Source organism: Solanum lycopersicum, chromosome 11 (assembly GCF_036512215.1).
Source record: "Solanum lycopersicum chromosome 11, SLM_r2.1".
Lineage (NCBI taxonomy): Eukaryota > Viridiplantae > Streptophyta > Magnoliopsida > Solanales > Solanaceae > Solanum > Solanum lycopersicum.
This window is the reverse complement of record NC_090810.1, coordinates 22,377,121-22,394,851: the sequence shown is the minus strand read 5'-3', so window position 1 is coordinate 22,394,851 and position 17,731 is coordinate 22,377,121. Positions and strand designations below refer to the sequence as shown.

General features: G+C 52.3%; 1 protein-coding gene, 1 non-coding gene and 1 pseudogene across 2 annotated transcripts; all 3 read left to right on the top strand.

The window, feature by feature from the left end:
* The first annotated feature begins 4,580 nt into the window (after positions 1 to 4,580).
* Positions 4,581 to 4,736, top strand: LOC138339901 (5.8S ribosomal RNA). The gene has a single exon (XR_011212780.1). It is a non-coding gene; the product is annotated as a 5.8S ribosomal RNA (ribosomal RNA).
* A 210-nt stretch (positions 4,737 to 4,946) lies between these two features.
* Positions 4,947 to 10,146, top strand: LOC138339784 (28S ribosomal RNA; annotated as a pseudogene).
* Positions 10,147 to 16,812: 6,666 nt separating this feature from the next.
* Positions 16,813 to 17,403, top strand: LOC138339305 (uncharacterized). Its single transcript, XM_069290897.1, has one exon. The coding sequence runs from the start codon at positions 16,813 to 16,815 to the stop codon at positions 17,401 to 17,403; it is 591 nt and encodes a 196-aa protein (XP_069146998.1).
* Positions 17,404 to 17,731: the final 328 nt, after the last annotated feature.

Here is a 17,731-nt window from a genome sequence, read left to right as displayed (position 1 = left end):
CAAATCGGACAATACTCCATGCGGCACTTGAGGGTCTACTCACGATTCTTGCACGATCTTGTAGACTCAAGTAAGCCTTTCTCTACTTGGATCGCTAAGAGAACTTAGAAAGAGAAAACAAAGACAGATTTGGAAGAAAAGACTTGTATTGATATGTTGGTTGATAGATGTATTACAAATACAATGACTACCTAATTATACTACTCTAATGACTAAGAGTAAATAAATGCTACACTATATGCAAGCCCCTAAGTCCATGCCCACAAGACATGCTTCTAAGTCTTCCAAAAAAGGACTCCTAGCCTCAACTAGTCTGCCCCACGTTCTGCCAAGCCTCTCCAAGGCTTGAAACTGCCGCCCCATTGATTGTTGTAACAGCTGTAACGGTTGTAACTGCTGTAACAGCTGAAACAGCTGAAACGGTTGCCCCTCCAACTGCTGCCTGCCCCTTTGCCTGCTGGCCTGCATGGGCAGTCTGCCCCTTGCGCTTGCTGCTGGCTGTCTGGACGGGTCGCGATCTGCCGGGGTATCTGGCGGGTCGTGACAAACTCCCCCACCTGATGATGCGACGTCCGCGTCGCATTCTGTCCGTATCGGCGTTGAGTTCTGCTGGGCGACCATCAACTCGCGTACTCGATCAATCCCTTCGAGCAGCCTCTTCATCGATGTCTCGTCCTTTCTCGACCCGATCTTCTGAACTTCCTCCTTCAACGGAGACAAGTGCTCTGGTGGCTTCTTCATCATGTCAGCATTCCTACTTGGAACCCTCTTACTGCGCGGTGGCATGGACTTTCAAGCACCATTGTCTTCTCTCGAACTTGCAATGGTTGTTACCGGTGTTAACCTTCTTTTCACGTCGCCCCTCTCGAGCTTCATGGCTGTCAGTCTAGCCTGTCCCTCCGTCGCTTGTGCCTTCACCATGGGAACGTTGTATTCCCTTCCTTTCTCCATGATTGTCAATTTTTGGAGATGAGGATCGATTACTACATGGCACTGTTGGAAGAACTTTTGCCCAAGAATAACATCAAACATGTTGATGGGGGCGATGATGAATTTGGTTTTCCCTTGCCAATCGCCTACCTTGATGTTCACACCATGTGCTACTCCAACTATTGGAGTCGGTGATGCGTTGACAGACTTTATTTGGGCGTTGCTTGAAGTATATCGCAACCCCAACCTCTTTGCTGCCGTCTTGGTCATAACATTGACCTCAGCACCGGTGTCGACCAACGCACGAGCAGGTTTCACATTAACCGTGATGTCGACTGTTTGAGCTCACGCCATAGACTTTGCAAGTCCCTTGTCAGCATGCTTCGGCTTTGCTTGCCTTGGCTTATCTTGCCTTGGCCTCGTCGATGGTTGCTCGATGACTGCCCCGCATAGGCTTACCACGCCCAACTGCTTAGTCTCCCCGACTTCTTCTTGGGCCTTCTCTTTCTTCCGCTCACGGAGTATAGCACCAAGATTTTTCAGTTCAGGACATCTCTTGTAACCATGCGGCCCTTTGCATATGAAGAAACCATCCTTGGAATCCCTTACCGTGTTGCCACGATCTCCGGGCTTCTTGCCGCTAGACCTGTAGGTGTCACGCCTTTTGGGTTGTGGCGTTTGCTCCTCGCCTTCGCCACTGTCGTCCCCACTATCATCATGACTGCCTATCTCGTCGTCCTCCTCGGCACTAATAGACTTCTCTCGCCTGAAGTCTGTCAAGGCTTCAGCCTGCGTAATTGTGTCGTCTATAGTCCTGACTTCCGCCGTTCCAACTCCGTTCTGGCCCAATTTTGCAGCCCATCCATGACGTAGAACAATGCGTCATCGTCCTTGAGGTCGGGAATCTGAAATGTAAGGGTGGTAAACTCCTGCACATACGCGCGTATGCTGCCCTTTTGTCTCAACTCCAGCATCTTGCACTTTGCCTCATAGACAACGTTGCTAGGGAGGAACGCCTTCTTGAACTCCACACGGAACTGCTCCCATGTGTTCAACGCGCACGTCCCCTTTGCGATGTCAGACTCTTTACGCTTCCACCATAACATGGCCAACTCTGAAAGATACAACACAGCCGTGTTGATCTTGTTCACATCACTACGGACCCGCATACCCTTGAAATAATTCTCCAAGTGCCAAAGGAAATTATCCACTGCTTGCGCGTCACGGACACCTATAAAGACTGGTGGCTTGGGCGCCTCAACTCTGGCTTCCCTTTCCCGGTCATGTGATGAGGATCCACCAACCTCTCTATCCTCCTCGAGTGCTGCCACCTTAGCCTTAAGCGACTCGATTGTGCCAAGTGCTTCCCTAAATCTTATTTCTAAGGAAGTAATGGCCTCCTTTGTCTCGTACTCGGCTTGCTGGTGTGCCACCAACTCCTTCCGGACGTTCTCAACTTCCTCAAGGGAGCACTCTTCAAGAGCTTTGAGATCTCTGCCCGTTCTATTCAAGCGCTAGCCTATGATCTCAACGGCTTGCATCGCTATTTCGACCCTTGCAATCCACTCCGGTCCGGCAGTAACGTCCACGGACTCCTCGTCGGTGTCTACGTCATTTCCATCGACAATCTGGGGAGGGAGAGATGTTTGCCCTTCGCTTGGTATAGGAACACTAGGTGGAGGAACATTTTGGGGAAGTCCGGGCAGATTGGGTTCATTACCCGTCTGCTACTTCTTCCCTTTCTTGTTCTTCTTGCCACCATCAGTGCGGACGTTGGGTGTGCTGCTAGTGCCGTCTCCTTCGTTCGTCATTCTCTTACGATGAACCTGCTCTGATACCAATTGTCACAGACTTTTCGAATCGGACAATACTCCGTGCGACACTTGACGGTCTACTCACGATTCTTGCACGATCTTGTAGACTCAAGTAAGCCTTCCTCTACTTGGATCGCTAAGAGAACTTAGAAAGAGAAAACAAAGACAGATTTGAAAGAAAAGACTTGTATTGATATGTTGGTTGATAGATGTATTACAAATACAATGACTACCTATTTATACTACTCTAATGACTAAGAGTAAATAAATGCTACACTATATACAAGCCCCTAAGTCCATGCCCACAAGACATGCTTCTAAGTCTTCCAAAAAAGGACTCCTAGCCTCAACTATTCTACCCCACGTTCTGCCAAGCCTCTCCAAGGCTTGAAACTGCTGCCCCATTGATTGTTGTAACAGCTGCAATGGCTGTAACTGCTGTAACAGTTGAAACTGCTGAAACGGTTGCCCCTCCAACTGCTGCCTGCCCCTTTGCCTGCGGGCCTGCTTGGGCAGTCTGCCCCTTGCGCCTTCTGCTGGCTGCCTGGACGGGTCGCGATCTGCCGGGGTATCTGGCGGGTCGTGACACTACGCTCTATATACATTAGCATGGGATAACATTATAGGATTTCGCTCATATTACATTGGCCTTCAGGATCGAAGTAATAATTAACAGGGACAGTCGGGGGCATTCGTATTTCATAGTCAGAGGTGAAATTCTTGGATTTATGAAAGATGATCAACTGCGAAAGCATTTGCCAAGAATATTTTCATTAACCAAGAACGATATTTGGGGGCTCGAAGATGATTAGATATCGTCCTAGTCTCAACTACAAATGGTGATGACCAGGGATCAACGGATGTTGCTTTTAGGACTCTGCCGCCACCTTATGAGAAATCAAAGTTTTTGGGTTCGGGGGGGAGTATGGTTGCAAGGCTGAAACATAAAGGAATTGATGGAAGGGCACCACCAGGAGTGGAGCCTGCGGCATTATTTGACTCAACACGGGGAATCATACAAGGTCCAAACATAGTAAGGATTGATAGACTGAGAGATCTTTCTTGATTCTACTGGTGGTGGTGCATGGCCCTTCTTAGTTTGTGAAGCGATTTGTCTAGTTAATTCCGTTAATGAATGAGACCTCATCCTACTAACTAGCTATGCGGAGGTATCCCTTCACGGCCAACTTCTTAGAGGGACTACGGCCTTTTAGGTTGCGGATGTTTGAGGCAATAACAGGTCTGTGATGCCCTTAGATGTTATGGGTCGCATGCGCGCTACACTGATTATTCAACGAGCTTATAGCCTTGGCAAACAGGCCCGGGTAATCTTTGAAATTTCAGCGTGATAGGGATATATCATTGCATTTATTGGTTTTCAACGAGGAATTCCTAGTAAGCGCGAGTCATCAGCTCGCATTGACTACATCCCTGCCCTTTGTACACACCGCCCGTCGCTCCTACCGATTCAATGATTTAGTGAAATGTTCGGATCGCGGCGACATGGGCGGTTCGCTGCATGCGAAGTTGTGAGAAGTCCATTGAACCTTATCATTTAGAGGAAGGAGAAGTCCTAACAAGGTTTCCATAGGTGAACCTGCGAAAGGATCATTGTCGAAACCTGTACAGCAGAATGACCTGCGAACTCATTTTAAACACCTGGGGGCGGAGCTCACTCGTTGTGCGCCTCCCTCCTATCGCCCGACGCGCGCAAGCTCTTCGGGCGACCAACGAACCTCAGCACGGAAAGTGCCAATGAATACTACAATCGATAGCCCTCCCCTCGCGCCCTGTTCACGGATCATGGGGGATGCGCGCTGCTCTGATAACACAAACGACTATCAACAACGAATATCTCGGATCTCGTATTGATGAAGAAGGTAGTGAAATGCGATGCTTGGTGTGAATATTAGAATCACATGAACCATCGAGTCTTTGAACGCAAGTTGTGCCCGAAGCCATTTGGCCGAGGGCATGTCTGCCTGGGCGTCACGCATCGCGTTGTCCTCCAGTGCACGTCGCAAGGCTGAACACGGGGGCGAAAGATGGCCTCCCGTGCGCCCGGCCTAAATGTGAGTCCACGTCGACGGACGTCGCGGCAAGGGGTTGTTGAAACTCAATTCTCTCTTGTTGTCGCGACTACAGCCCATCACGCGTCTGGACTCCCCGACCCTCACTGCGCCTTACCAGGCGCTCCGACCGCGACCCCAGGTCAGGCGACATTACTCACTGAGTTTAAGAATATCAATAAGCGGAGGAAAAAAAACTTACAGGGACTCTCCTAATAACGGCGAGCAAACCGGGAACAACCAGCCTTAGAATCGGGTGTCTCTGTCGTCCGAATTGTAGTTTGGAGAAGCGTTATCAGCGGTGGATCGGGCCAAAGTCCCCTGGAAGGGGACGCCGGACAGGGTGAGATCCCTATCGTGACCGGACCCTATCGCACCACGAGGCTCTGTCTACGAGTTGGGTTGTTTGGAAATGCAGCCCAAAACGGGGGGTAAATTCCGTCCAATACTAAATACTTGCGAGAGAACGATAGCGAACAACTACCGCAAGGGAAACATGAAAAGGAATTTGAAAAGAGAGTCAAAAAGTGCTTGAAATTATCCGGAGGGAAGCGGATGGGGGCTGGCGAGGCGCCTCGATCGGATGTGGAAAGGTGACGAGCTGGTCTACCGATCGACTCGGGGTGTGGACCAACGTGGATTGGTGGGGAGGCCAAATCCTGGGCTCTCAATGCGACCATGGAACCCCGTCTCCCCGATTGTGGAAGGCAGCGCGCGCCTCCGACGTGCTTCGGCATCTGCGCGCTCCAGACGTTGGCTTGTGGGCTCCCCATTCGACCCTTCTTGAAACACGGACCAAGGAATCTCACATGTGTGCGAGTCAACGGTCGAGTAAACCCGTAAGGCGTAAGGAAGCTGATTGGTGGGATCCCCCTGAGGGGTGCACCGCCGACCGACCTTGATCTTCTGAGAAGGGTTCGAGTGTGAGCATACCTGTCGGGAGCCGAAAGATGGTGAACTATGCCTGAGCGGGGTGAAGCCAGAGGAAACTCTGGTGGAGGCCCGCAGTGATACTGACGTGCAAATCGATCGTCTGACTTGGGTATTGGAGCGAAAGACTAATCGAACCGTCTAGTAGCTGGTTCCGTCCTAAGTTTCCCTGAGTATAGCTAGAGCTCGCGTGCGAGTTCAATCGGGTAAAGCCAATGATTAGAGGCCTCGGTGGCGCAACGCCCTCGACCTATTCTCAAACTTTGAATAGGTAGGACAGTGCGACTGCTTTGTTGAGCCGCGCCACGGAATAGAGAGCTCCAAGTGGGCCATTTTTGGTAAGCAGAATTGGCGATGCAGGTTGAATCGGAAGCCGGGTTACAGTGCCAAACTGCGTGCTAACCTAGATCCCACAAAGGGTGTTGGTCAATTAAGACAGGAGGACGATGGTCATGGAAGTCGAAATCCGCTAAGGAGTGTGTAACAACTCGCCTGCCAAATCAACTAGCCCCAAAAATGGATGGATCTTAAGCGCGCGATCTACACCCAGTCGTTAGGGCAATTTCCTGGCCACGATGAGTAGGAGGGCGCAGTAGGTCGTCCATCGTCGGGCGTGGCATTCCATCATAGCCCTTGGACGGCACACACGGTCAGACGACGTCGGGCGTGGCATGCCATCGCCTTTGGACTAGCTGACACGGTCGGACAACATCGAGCGTCGCATGCCATCATCGCCTTTGGACTAGCTGAAACGGTCGGGCAACGTCGGGCGTGGCAAGCCATCTTCGCCCTTGGGCAGCACAGATGGTAAGACGACGTCGGGCGTGGCATGCCATCATCGCCCTTGGACAGCACAGACGACCGGTCGTCGTCGGGCGTGGAATGCCATCATAGCCCTTGGAAAGCACGAACGGTCGGCCGTCGTCGGACGTGCCTGCACACAGTGGTCAGCAGTGGCCTGCCCGCATCGGTCTTGGCTTGCGCGACATTGTTCGAGTTCTAGACGATAGATGCAGATGTTCATGCCGTACATAAATCAAAGGATTTTGAAACAACCTCCAGGCAAAACAAACATATTCATCGACTTTCCATTATCTATTCTCTAACATTTCCACCAAACGTGGCTCTTTCGCAGCATTTTTATTACTTTAACAGTTCGTACGATATTGAAACATCTTTTATTTGTGCAAATATATATTTTATCATTAATTTGACATGTTTAGAAGTGTTTTCGATCAGTTCTGTATTTTTTCCGACTTTTAATCATTATTTTATAATTTATTTTTACGCTTTTTAATTTTTTACGTCTTCTTTTAAAAATTAAAATTTATTAAAATTTTTATTTTAAGGTTCCCATATTTATTTGTGAATTTTTGGAGTTGATTTCATATTTTTTCTGATATTTTCCCTATTTTTTATTAATTTATTACTAATTTTTTGGAATTTTCAAAAAAAAATAAAAATTAAAAAAAATGTTGAAAAATATTTTTTATATATATATTGAAGTTATTTATGAAAGCTAATGTGTGTTTGTACCTTTGAAAGTGTATATTTGGGTTGTACATTTCCATTATGATTCTCTGGAAAATCCATGTCTACTCCTGTCACATGGGTAAAACTTTTTTAAGCATATATAAGGGGGGTAGAGGTGTTGGAGGCAGACTGAGGCGCAGGCAGGCAGACGACATAGGCGTCCTTTGGGCTTAGTAGGCATGCTGCGTGGGCGCTTGATGGCATGCATGGCTTGTTCGTGCTACAGTGTTGGGCATTTACAAAAATACGTCGGCGATGTCGACGGGTCGAGTGAGGCAAAGCCAGGCGGACGTCAAGGGCGTCATGTGGTCTTAGTACGCGTGCTGCGTGGGTGCTTGATGCAATGCATGGCTCGTCCATGCTACGTCATTGGGCGTCTACAAAAATGTGCTAGCGACGTTTGTGGGGCAGCTAAGGCGAAGGATGGCGAACGTCAAGGGTGTCCTGTGGGCTTAGTAGGCGCGCTGCGTGGGCGCTTGATGGAACGCATGGCTCGTCTGTGCTACGCCGTTCAGCGTTTATAAAAACAAGCCCGCGACGTCCGCGGGGCATTTGAGGCGGTGGCAGGCGGACGTAATGGGCGTCATGTGGGCTTAGTAGGTGTGCTGCGCGGGCGCTTGACGGCATGCATGGTTTGTCCGTGCTACGCCGTTGGGCGTCAACAAAAACATGCCAGTGACGTCTGCGGGGCAACTGAGGCGAAAGCAGGCAGACATCAAAGGCGTCATCTGGGCTTAGTAGGCGTGTTGCGTGGGCGCTTGATTGCATGCATGGCTCATCCGTGCTACGCCGTTGGGTGCTTGCAAACACATGCCGACGACGTCTGCGGGGCGACTGAGGCGTTACAAGGCGGACGTCATGGGCGTCCTGTGGGCTTAGTAGGTGTGTTGCGTTGGCGCTTGACGACATGCATGGCTCGTCCGTGCTATGCCTTTGGGCGCTTACAAAAACATGCCAGCGACGTCTGCGGGGCGACCGTGCGCCGCCGAGGGAACTTCTCTATATTGGTTTATAATGGCATTTGGTGTGGAAACGGAAGTGTTTTCGGCGAGTGGCGAGTTCTTGAGCTTTTGTTACGGCTAACTCTACGCGCCACATGCACAGCGCACGTAAGGGCATGTATTGATAGAAGCCTATCCGGAGATGTCGGCGGGAGCCTCGAAAAGAGTTATCTTTTCTGTTTAACAGCCTGCCCACCCTGGAATCGGCTCAGCCTGAGGTAGGGTCCAGCGGCTCGAAGAGCACTGCACATCGCATGGTGTCTGATACTCTCCCGGCGGCCCTTGAAAATCTGGAGGACCGAATGTCGTCCATGCCCGGTCGTACTCATAACCGCATCAGGTCTCCAAGGTGAACAACCTCTGGTCGATGGAATAATGTAGGCAAGGGAAGTTGGCAAAATGGATCCGTAACTTTGGGAAAAGGATTGGCTCTGAGGGCTGTGCACGGGGGTCCAAGTCCCGAACCCGTCGGCTGTCGGTGGACTGCTCGAGCTGCTCCCGCGGCGAGAGCGTGTCGCCGCGTGCCAGACGAGGGAAGGACATGGAGCGGTTCCTTCAGGGGCCTTCCTCGGGCGTCGAACAACCAACTCAGAACTAGTACGGACAAGGGGAATCCAACTGTTTAATTTAAACAAAGCATTGCGATGGTCCCAACGGATGTTTACGCAATGTGATTTCTGCACAGTGCTCTGAATGTCAAAGTGATGAAATTCAACCAAGCGCGGGTAAATGGCGGGAGTAACTATGACTCTCTTAAGGTATCCAAATGCCTTGTAATCTAATTAGTGATGCGCATGAATGGATAACGAGATTTCCAATGTCCCTGTCTACTATCAAGCGAAACCACAGCCAAGGGAACGGGCTTGGCAGAATCAGCGGGGAAAGAAGACCCTGTTGAGCTTGACTCTAGTCCGACTTTATCAAATGACTTGAGAGGTGTAATATAAGTGGGAGTCGAAAGACGAAATGAAATACCACTACTTTTAACGTTATTTTACTTATTTCGTGAATTAGAAGTGGGGCACTGCCCCTCTTTTTGGACCAAAGGCTCGCTTCGCGGGCCGATCCGGGAGGAAGACATTGTAAGGTGGGGAGTTTAGCTTGGGCGCCACATCTTTTAAAAGATAACGCAGGTGTCCTAAGATGAGCTCAACGAGAACAAAAATCTTTTGTGGTAAAGAAGTGTAAAAGCTCGTTTGATTCTGATTTCCATTACGAATACGAACCTTGAAAGCATCGCCTAACGATCCTTTAGACCTTCGGAATTCAAAGCTAGAAGTGTCAGAATAGTTACCACTGGATAACTGTCCTGTGGGAGCAAAGCGTTCATAGCGACATTGCTTTTTGATCCTTCGATGTCGGCTCTTCTTATCATTGTGAAGCAGAATTCACCAAGTGTTGGATTGTTCACTCACCAATAGGGAACGTGAGCTGGGTTTAGACCGTCGTGAGACATGTGAGTTTTACCCTACTGATGATAGTGTTGCAATAGTAATTCAACCTAGTACGAGAGGAACCGTTGATTCACACAATTGGCCATCGCGCTTGGTTGAAAAGCCAATGGTGCGAAGCTACCGTGTGCGGGATTATGACTGAACGCCTCTAAGTCAGAATCCGGGCTAGAAGCGACATGCACCTGCCATCCTCTTGCCGAACCGCAGTAGGGGCCTATGTCCCCCAAGGGCACGAATCGTTGGCTAAGTCGCTGCGACGGAAGCATCGCGGTGACCGCCTTGAAGTACAATTTCCATCGAGCGGCGGGTAGAATCCTCTGTAGACGACTTAAATACGCGACGGGGTTTATTAAGTGGCAGAGTGGCCTTGCTGCCACGATCCACTGAGATTCAGCCCTTTGTCGCTCCGATTCGTCCCCCCCACACTCCCCCTCCCCCAAAATCAAGTCCAATCATTTCTAACTTTTCAAATGAGAGGCTCGCGTGCTGCTTGCATCCTTGGAAGGGGAAAAAATAACTAAGTGTTGAAATATATGTACCGGAAGTAACATGGCACGTGAAGTTCATTAGTCTGCCACAAAGTGTTGAGCTATACGTTCTACGACGGTCAAACACTTGTCCAATAACTAAGCCCCGTTGCTAGGTTTTCGTGAAGTTAAGTTCACTTATCAAGCCTAATGACATATTAAGGGACTAATGGCATGTCACTATAAGAGATTTTCGGAATGTCAGGTGCGATTTTTAAAGCCAAGTTAGATGTCAAGGGGAAAATGGGTCTGCGTACACAGCACGTTCGCGGCCAAGCGGCATCAGATGAGTCCTGCGCAGAACAGGCGTGGACTGCAAAATACGCCCTTGTTCTGCTCTGACGGTCGAATGACGTCAGGCGTGGCACGCCATCACCGCCCTTGGACAGCACACACAGTCGAACGACGTCGGGCGTGGCATGCCATCACCGCCCTGGGATAGCACACACGGTCGGACGACGTCAGGCGTGGCATGACATCACTGCCCTTGGACAGCACACACGGTGGAACGACGTCTAACATGGCATGACGTCACTTCCCTTTGACTGCACGCACGATTGGACGGCGTCGGGCATGGCATGACATCACCGCCCTTGGACAGCACACAGCCGGCAACGTCGAGCGTGGCATGACATCACCGCCCTTGGACAGCACACGCGGTCGGACGACGTCGGGTGTGGTATGACATCACAACCCTTGGATAGCACACACGGTAGGACTACGTCAGGTGTGGCATGACATCACCGCCCATGGACTGCACGCACAGTCTTACGACGTCAGGCGTGGCATGACATCACCGCCTTTGGACAGCACACACGGTCGAACGACATCAGGTGTGGCATGACATCACCGCCTTGGGGCAGCACATACGGTCGAGCGTGGCATGCCATCATAGCCTTAAGGAAGAACAAATGGTCAAACGACATCAGGCGTGGCATGCTATCATCGCCTTTGGGCAGTGCAGATGGTCGGGAACGTCGGGCGTTCCATTACATCATCGCCTTTAGGCAGCACAAACGGTCAAACGATGTCGGGCATGGCATGACATCACCGCCCTTAGACTGCACGCACGATCGGCAACATCGGGCGTGGCATGACATCACCACCCTTGGACAGCACACACGCTCGGCAACGACGGGCGTGGCATGGCATCACCGCCCTTGGACAGAGCACACAGTCGACTACGTCGGGCGTGGCATGCCATCACCGCCCTTGGACAGCATAGACAATCGGACTACATCGGGCGTGGCATGACATCACCGCCCTTAGGCAGCACACACGGTTGGCAACATCGGGCGTGGCATGACATTACCGCCTTTGGACAGCACACACGGTCGGCAACGTTGGGCGTGGCATGACATCACCGCCCTTGGATAGCACACACGATCGGCAACATCGGGTGTGGCATGCCATCATCGCCTTTGGGCAGCACACACAGTCGAACGACGTCGGGCGTGGCATGCAATCATCGCCTTTGGGCAGCACAAACGGACGAACAACGTCGGGCGTGGCATCCCATCATCACCTTTGGACTAGCTCACACAGTCGAACAGCATCGAGATTGGCATGTTATCATCTCCCTTGGACGGCAAACACGGTTAAACGACTTCGGACGTGCCATGCCATCATCGCGTTTGGGCAGCACACGGTCGAACGACGTCGGGCGTGGCATGACATCACCGCCCTTGGACTGCACGCATGGTCGGCAACGTCGGCCGTGGCATGACATCACCGCCCTTGGACAGCACACACGGTTGGCAACGTCGCTCGTGGCATGGCATCACCGCCCTTGGACAGAACACACAGTCGGCAACGTCGGGCGTGGCATGCCATCACCAACCTTGGACAGCACAGACAGTCGGACTACGTCGGGCGTGGCATGACAACACCGCCCTTGGGCAGCACACACGGTCGGCAACATTGGGCGTGGCATGACATTACTGCCCTTAAACAGCACACACGGTCGGCAACGTCGGGCGTGGCATGACATCACCGCCCTTGGACAGCACACACGATCGGCAACATCAGGTGTTGCATGCCATCATCGCCTTTGGAAAGCACACACGGATGAACGACGTCGAGCGTGGCTTGCCATCATTGCCTTAAGGCAGCACAAATGGTCAAACGACGTAAGGCGTGGCATGACATCACCGCCTTTGGACAGCACACACGGTCGAACGACGTCAGGTGTGGCATGACATCACTGCCTTGGGGAGCACGCACGGTCGAACGACGTTGAGCGTGGCAAGCCATCATCGCATTAAGGCAGAACAAACGGTCAAAAGACATCGGGCGTGGCATGCTATCATCGCCTTTGGGCAGCCCAGACGGTCGGCAACGTCGGGCGTGGCATGACATCACCGCCTTTGGACAGCACACACAGTCGAACGACGTCAGGCGTGACATGACATCACCGCCTTTGGACAACACACACGGTGGAACGACGTTGGGCGTGACATGCCATCACCTCCTTTGGCCAACACACACGATCGAACGACGTCGGGCATGGCATGATGTCACCACCTTTGGGCAGCACACACGGTCGAATGACGTCGGGCGTGGCATGACATCACCGCCTTGGGGCAACACACACGGTCGAACGACGTTGATCGTGGCATACCATCATCGCCTTACGGCTGCACAAACGGTCAAATGACGTCGGGCGTGGCATGACATCACCGCCCTTTGAATGCTCGCACAATCGGCAACGTCGGGCGTGGCATGACATCACCGCCTTTGGACAGCACACACGGTCAAATGCCGTCGGGCGTGACATGACATCACCTCCTTTGGACAGCACACACGGTGGAACAATGTAGGGCATGACATGCCATCACCGCCTAGGAAAAACACACACGGTCGAACGACGTCGGGCGTGGCATGATGTCAGCACCTTTAGGCAGCACACACAGTCGAACGACGTCGGGCGTCGCATGCCATTATCGCCTTAAGGCAGCACAAACGGTCAAATGACATCCGGCTTGGCATACTATCATCGCCATTAGGAAGCACAGACGGTCGTACGACGTCAGGCGTGGCATGCCATCACCGCCCTTGGATAGCACACATGGTCGGATGACGTCGGGCGTGGCATGCCATCACCGCCCTTGGACAGCACACACAGTAGGACTACGTCAGGCGTGGCATGACATCACCACCTTTGGACAGCACACACGGTCGAACAACGTCGGGAATGGAATGCCATCATCGCCTTTAGGCAGCACACACGATCGAACGACGTCGGGCGTGGCATGCCATCATAGCCCATGGACGGCAAACACGGTCGAACAACGTCGGGCGTGGAATGCCATCATCGCCTTTGGGCAGCACACATGGTCGAACAACGTCGGGCGTGGAATGCCGTCATGGACCTTAGACACCACACACGGTCAAACGAAGTCAGGCGTGGCATGCCATCATAGCCCTTGAACGACAAACAAGGTTTAACAAAGTCGGGCATGGCATGCCATCATCACCTTTGAACTAGCTCACACAGTCGGACGGCTTTGGGCGTGGCATGCCATCATCGCCCTTGGACGGGAAACACGGTCGAACGACGTAGAGCGTGGCAGCCCATCAACACCTTGGGACAGCACACACGGAAGGACGACGTCGGGCGTGCTATCATGGCCTTTGGGTAGCACAGACGGTCGAAAAACGTCGGGCGTGGCATGCCATCACCGCCCTTGGACAGCATACACGGTCAGCGAGCGTCGGGCGGGGCATCCCATCACCGTCCATGGACAGCACACACTGTAGTACGATGTCGGGCGTGGCATGACCTCACCGCCCTTGGGCAGTATACACGGTTGGACTACGTCGGGCGTGGCATGACATCCTTTCCATTGGATAGCACACACGATCGAACGACGTCCGGCGTGGCAAGCCATCATCGCCTTTGGGTTGCACACACGATCAAATGACGTCGGGCGTGGCATGCCATCATATCCCTTAGACGGCTAACACGGTTGAACGACGTCAGGCGTGACATGCCATCACCGCCTTTGGACAGCACACATGGTCGAATGTCGTCGGGCGTGGCATGCCATCATCGCCTTTGGGCATCACAACACAGTCGAACGATGTTGGGCGTGGCATGAAATCACCGCCTTTGGACAGCACACACGGTCGAACGACGTCGGGCGTGATATGCCATCACCGCCTTTGGACAGCACACACGGTGGAACGACGTCAGGCGTGGCATGCCATCATCGCCTTTGGGCAGCACAAACGGTCGAACGACGTCGGGCGTGGCATGAAATTACCGCCCTAGGACAGCACGCATGATTGGATGACGACGGGCGTGGCATGACATCACCCCCCTTGGACAGCACACACAGTCGAACGACGTTCGGCGTGGCATGACCTCACTGCCATTGGACGGCACACACACTTGAACGACGTCAGGCGTGGCATGTCATCACCACCCTTTGACAGCACACACAATCGGCAACGTCGGGAATGGCATGACATCACCGCCCTTTGACAGCACACACGGTCGGACGACATCGGGCATGGCATGACACCACTGCCCTTGGGTAGCACACACCGTCGAACTACGTCGGGCGTGGCATGACATCACCGCCTTAGGGCAGCACACACGGTCGAACGACGTCGGGCGTGGCATTACATCATAGCCCATGGACGCTAACATGATCGAACGATGTCGGGCGTGGAATGCCATCATCGCCTTTAGGCAGCACACACGGTTCAACGACGTCGGGCATGGCATGCCGTCATGGCCCTTGGACACCTTACACGATCGAACGAAGTCGGGCGTGGCATGCCATCATAGCCCTTGAACGGAAAACAAGGTTTAACGACGTCGGGCGTGGCATTCCATCATCGCCTTTGGACTAGCTGACACAGTCAGACGACGTCGAGCGTGGCATGCCAATATTGTCCTTGGACGGGAAACACGGTCGAACGACATACAGCGTGGCTTGCATCAACACCTAGGGACAGCACATACGGAAGGACGACGTTGGGCGTGTCATGCTATCATCGCCTTTGGGCAGCACAGACGGTCAGACAACGTCGGGCGTGGCATGCCATCACCGCCCTTGGACAACACACATGGTCGGATAACGTTGGGCGTGGCATGCCATCACCGCCCTTGGACAGCACACATGGTAGGACTACGTCGGGCGTGGCATGACATCACCGCCTTTGGACAGCACACATGGTTGAACGACGTCGGGCGTAGCATGCCATCATCGCCTTTGGGCCGCACATACGATCGAAAGATGTCGGGCGTGGCATGACATCACCGCCTTTGGACAGCACACATGGTCAAACGACGTCAGCCGTCACATGCCATCACCGCCTTTGGACAACACACACGGTCGAACGATGTCGGGCATGGCATGCCATCATCACCTTTGGGCAGCACAAATGGTTGACGACGTCGGGCGTGGCATGCCATCATCGCCTTTGGGCAGTACACACGGTCGAACGACTTTGGGCATGGCATGCCATCATAGCCCATGGACTGCAAATACGATCGAACGATGTTAGGAGTGACATATCATCAACACCTTTGGACAACACATACGGTCGAACGACGTTTGATAGGGCATGCCATCATCGCCTTTGGGCAGCACACACGGTCGAAAGACGTCAGGCGTGGCATGACATTTCACACCTTTGGACAGCACACTGTCACGACCCGCTAGATACCCAGGCAGATCGCGACCCGTCTAGGCAGCCAGCAGCCTCTGCAAGGGGGATAGACAGCCCAAAACGGCCAGCAGGCAAAGAGGCAGGCGTCCAAGCAGACAGTAGACAGAGGGTCAGGCGTTTCAGCCGTTACAGGCAGTTTCAGCAGTTACAGCCATTTCATTAGTTACGGCCGTTTCAGCAGTTACAACATGTGGGGAGGCGGCAGGTTCCAGCCTTGGAGGGGCTTGTGCAGGGCATCTGGAACGTGGGGCAGACTAAAGAGCAGCTAGGAGTCCCTTTTTGGAAGACTTAGAAGCATGTATTGTGGGCATGGACTTAGGGGCTTGTATATAGTATAGTATTTATTTACTCTTAGTGTTTAGAGTAGTATAAATAGGTAGTCATTGTATTTGTAATACATCCACCAACATTTGAATACAAGTCTTTTCTTCCAAAACAGTCTTTTGTCTTTCCTTCTATTTTTCTTAGCGATCCAAAGTAGTGAAAGGCTTACTTGAGTTTGTGAGATCGTGAAAGAATCGTGAGAAAACCGTCAAGTGCCGCACGGAGTATTGTCCGAATTGAAAAGTCAGTGACAATTGGTATCAGAGCAGGTTTATCGTAAGAGAATGACGAACGAAGGATACGGTGCTAGCAGCACCCCCAACGTCCGCACTGATGGTGGCAAGAAGAACAAGAAAGGGAAGAAGTAGCAGACGGGTAATGAACCCAATCTGCCCTGTCTTCCACCAAATGTTCCTCCACAAAGTGTTCCTACCCCAAGCGAAGGGCAAACATCTCTCCCTCCCCAGATTGTCGATGGAAGTGACGAAGACACCGGCGAGGAGTCCGTGGACGTTACTGTCGGACCGGAGTGGATTGCAAGGGTCGAAATGGCGAGGCAAGCTGTTGAGATCATAGGCCAGTGCTTGAACAGAACGGACAGAAATCTCAAAACCCTTGAAGAGTACTCCCTTGAGGAAGTTGAGAGCGTCCGAAAAGAGTTGGAGGCACGCCAGCGAGCCGAGTACGAGATAAAGGAGGCCATTACTTTCTTAGAGTTCAGGCTTAGGGAAGCACTTGGCGCAGTTGAGTCGCTTAAGGCCGAAGTGGCAGCACTCCAGGAGGATAGAGAGGTTGGTGGATCCTCATCACGTTACCGGAAAAGGGAAGCCAGAGTTGAGGCGCCCAAGCCACCTGCTTTCAAAGGCGTCCGTGACGCGCAAGACGTGGATAATTTCCTTTGGCACTTGGAAAATTACTTCAAGTGTATGCGGGTTCGTAGTGATGTGAACAAGATCAACACGACTGTGTTGTATCTTTCGGAGTCTGCCATGCTATGGTGGAAGCGTAAAGAGTCTGACATCGCAAAGGGGACATGCGCGTTGAACACATGGGAGCAGTTTCGTGTGGAGTTCAAGAAGGCGTTCTTCCCTAGCAACGTTGTGTATGAGGCAAAGCATAAGATGCGGGAGTTGAGATAGAAGGGCAGCATACGCGCGTATGTGCGGGAGTTTACCACCCTTACATTTCAGATTCCCAACCTCAGGGACGACGACGCATTGTTCTACTTCATGGATGGGCTGCAAAATTGGGCCAGAATGGAGTTGGAACGGCGGCAAGTCAGGACTATAGACGACACCATCACGCAGCCTGAAGCCTTGACAGACTTCAGGCAGGAGAAGTCTTTTAGTGCCGATGAGGACGACGAGGTAGGCAGTCATGATGATAGTGGGGAAGACAGTGGCGAAGGCGAGGAGCAAAGGCCAAAACCCAAGAGGCGTGACACCTACGGGTCCAGCGGCAAGAAGC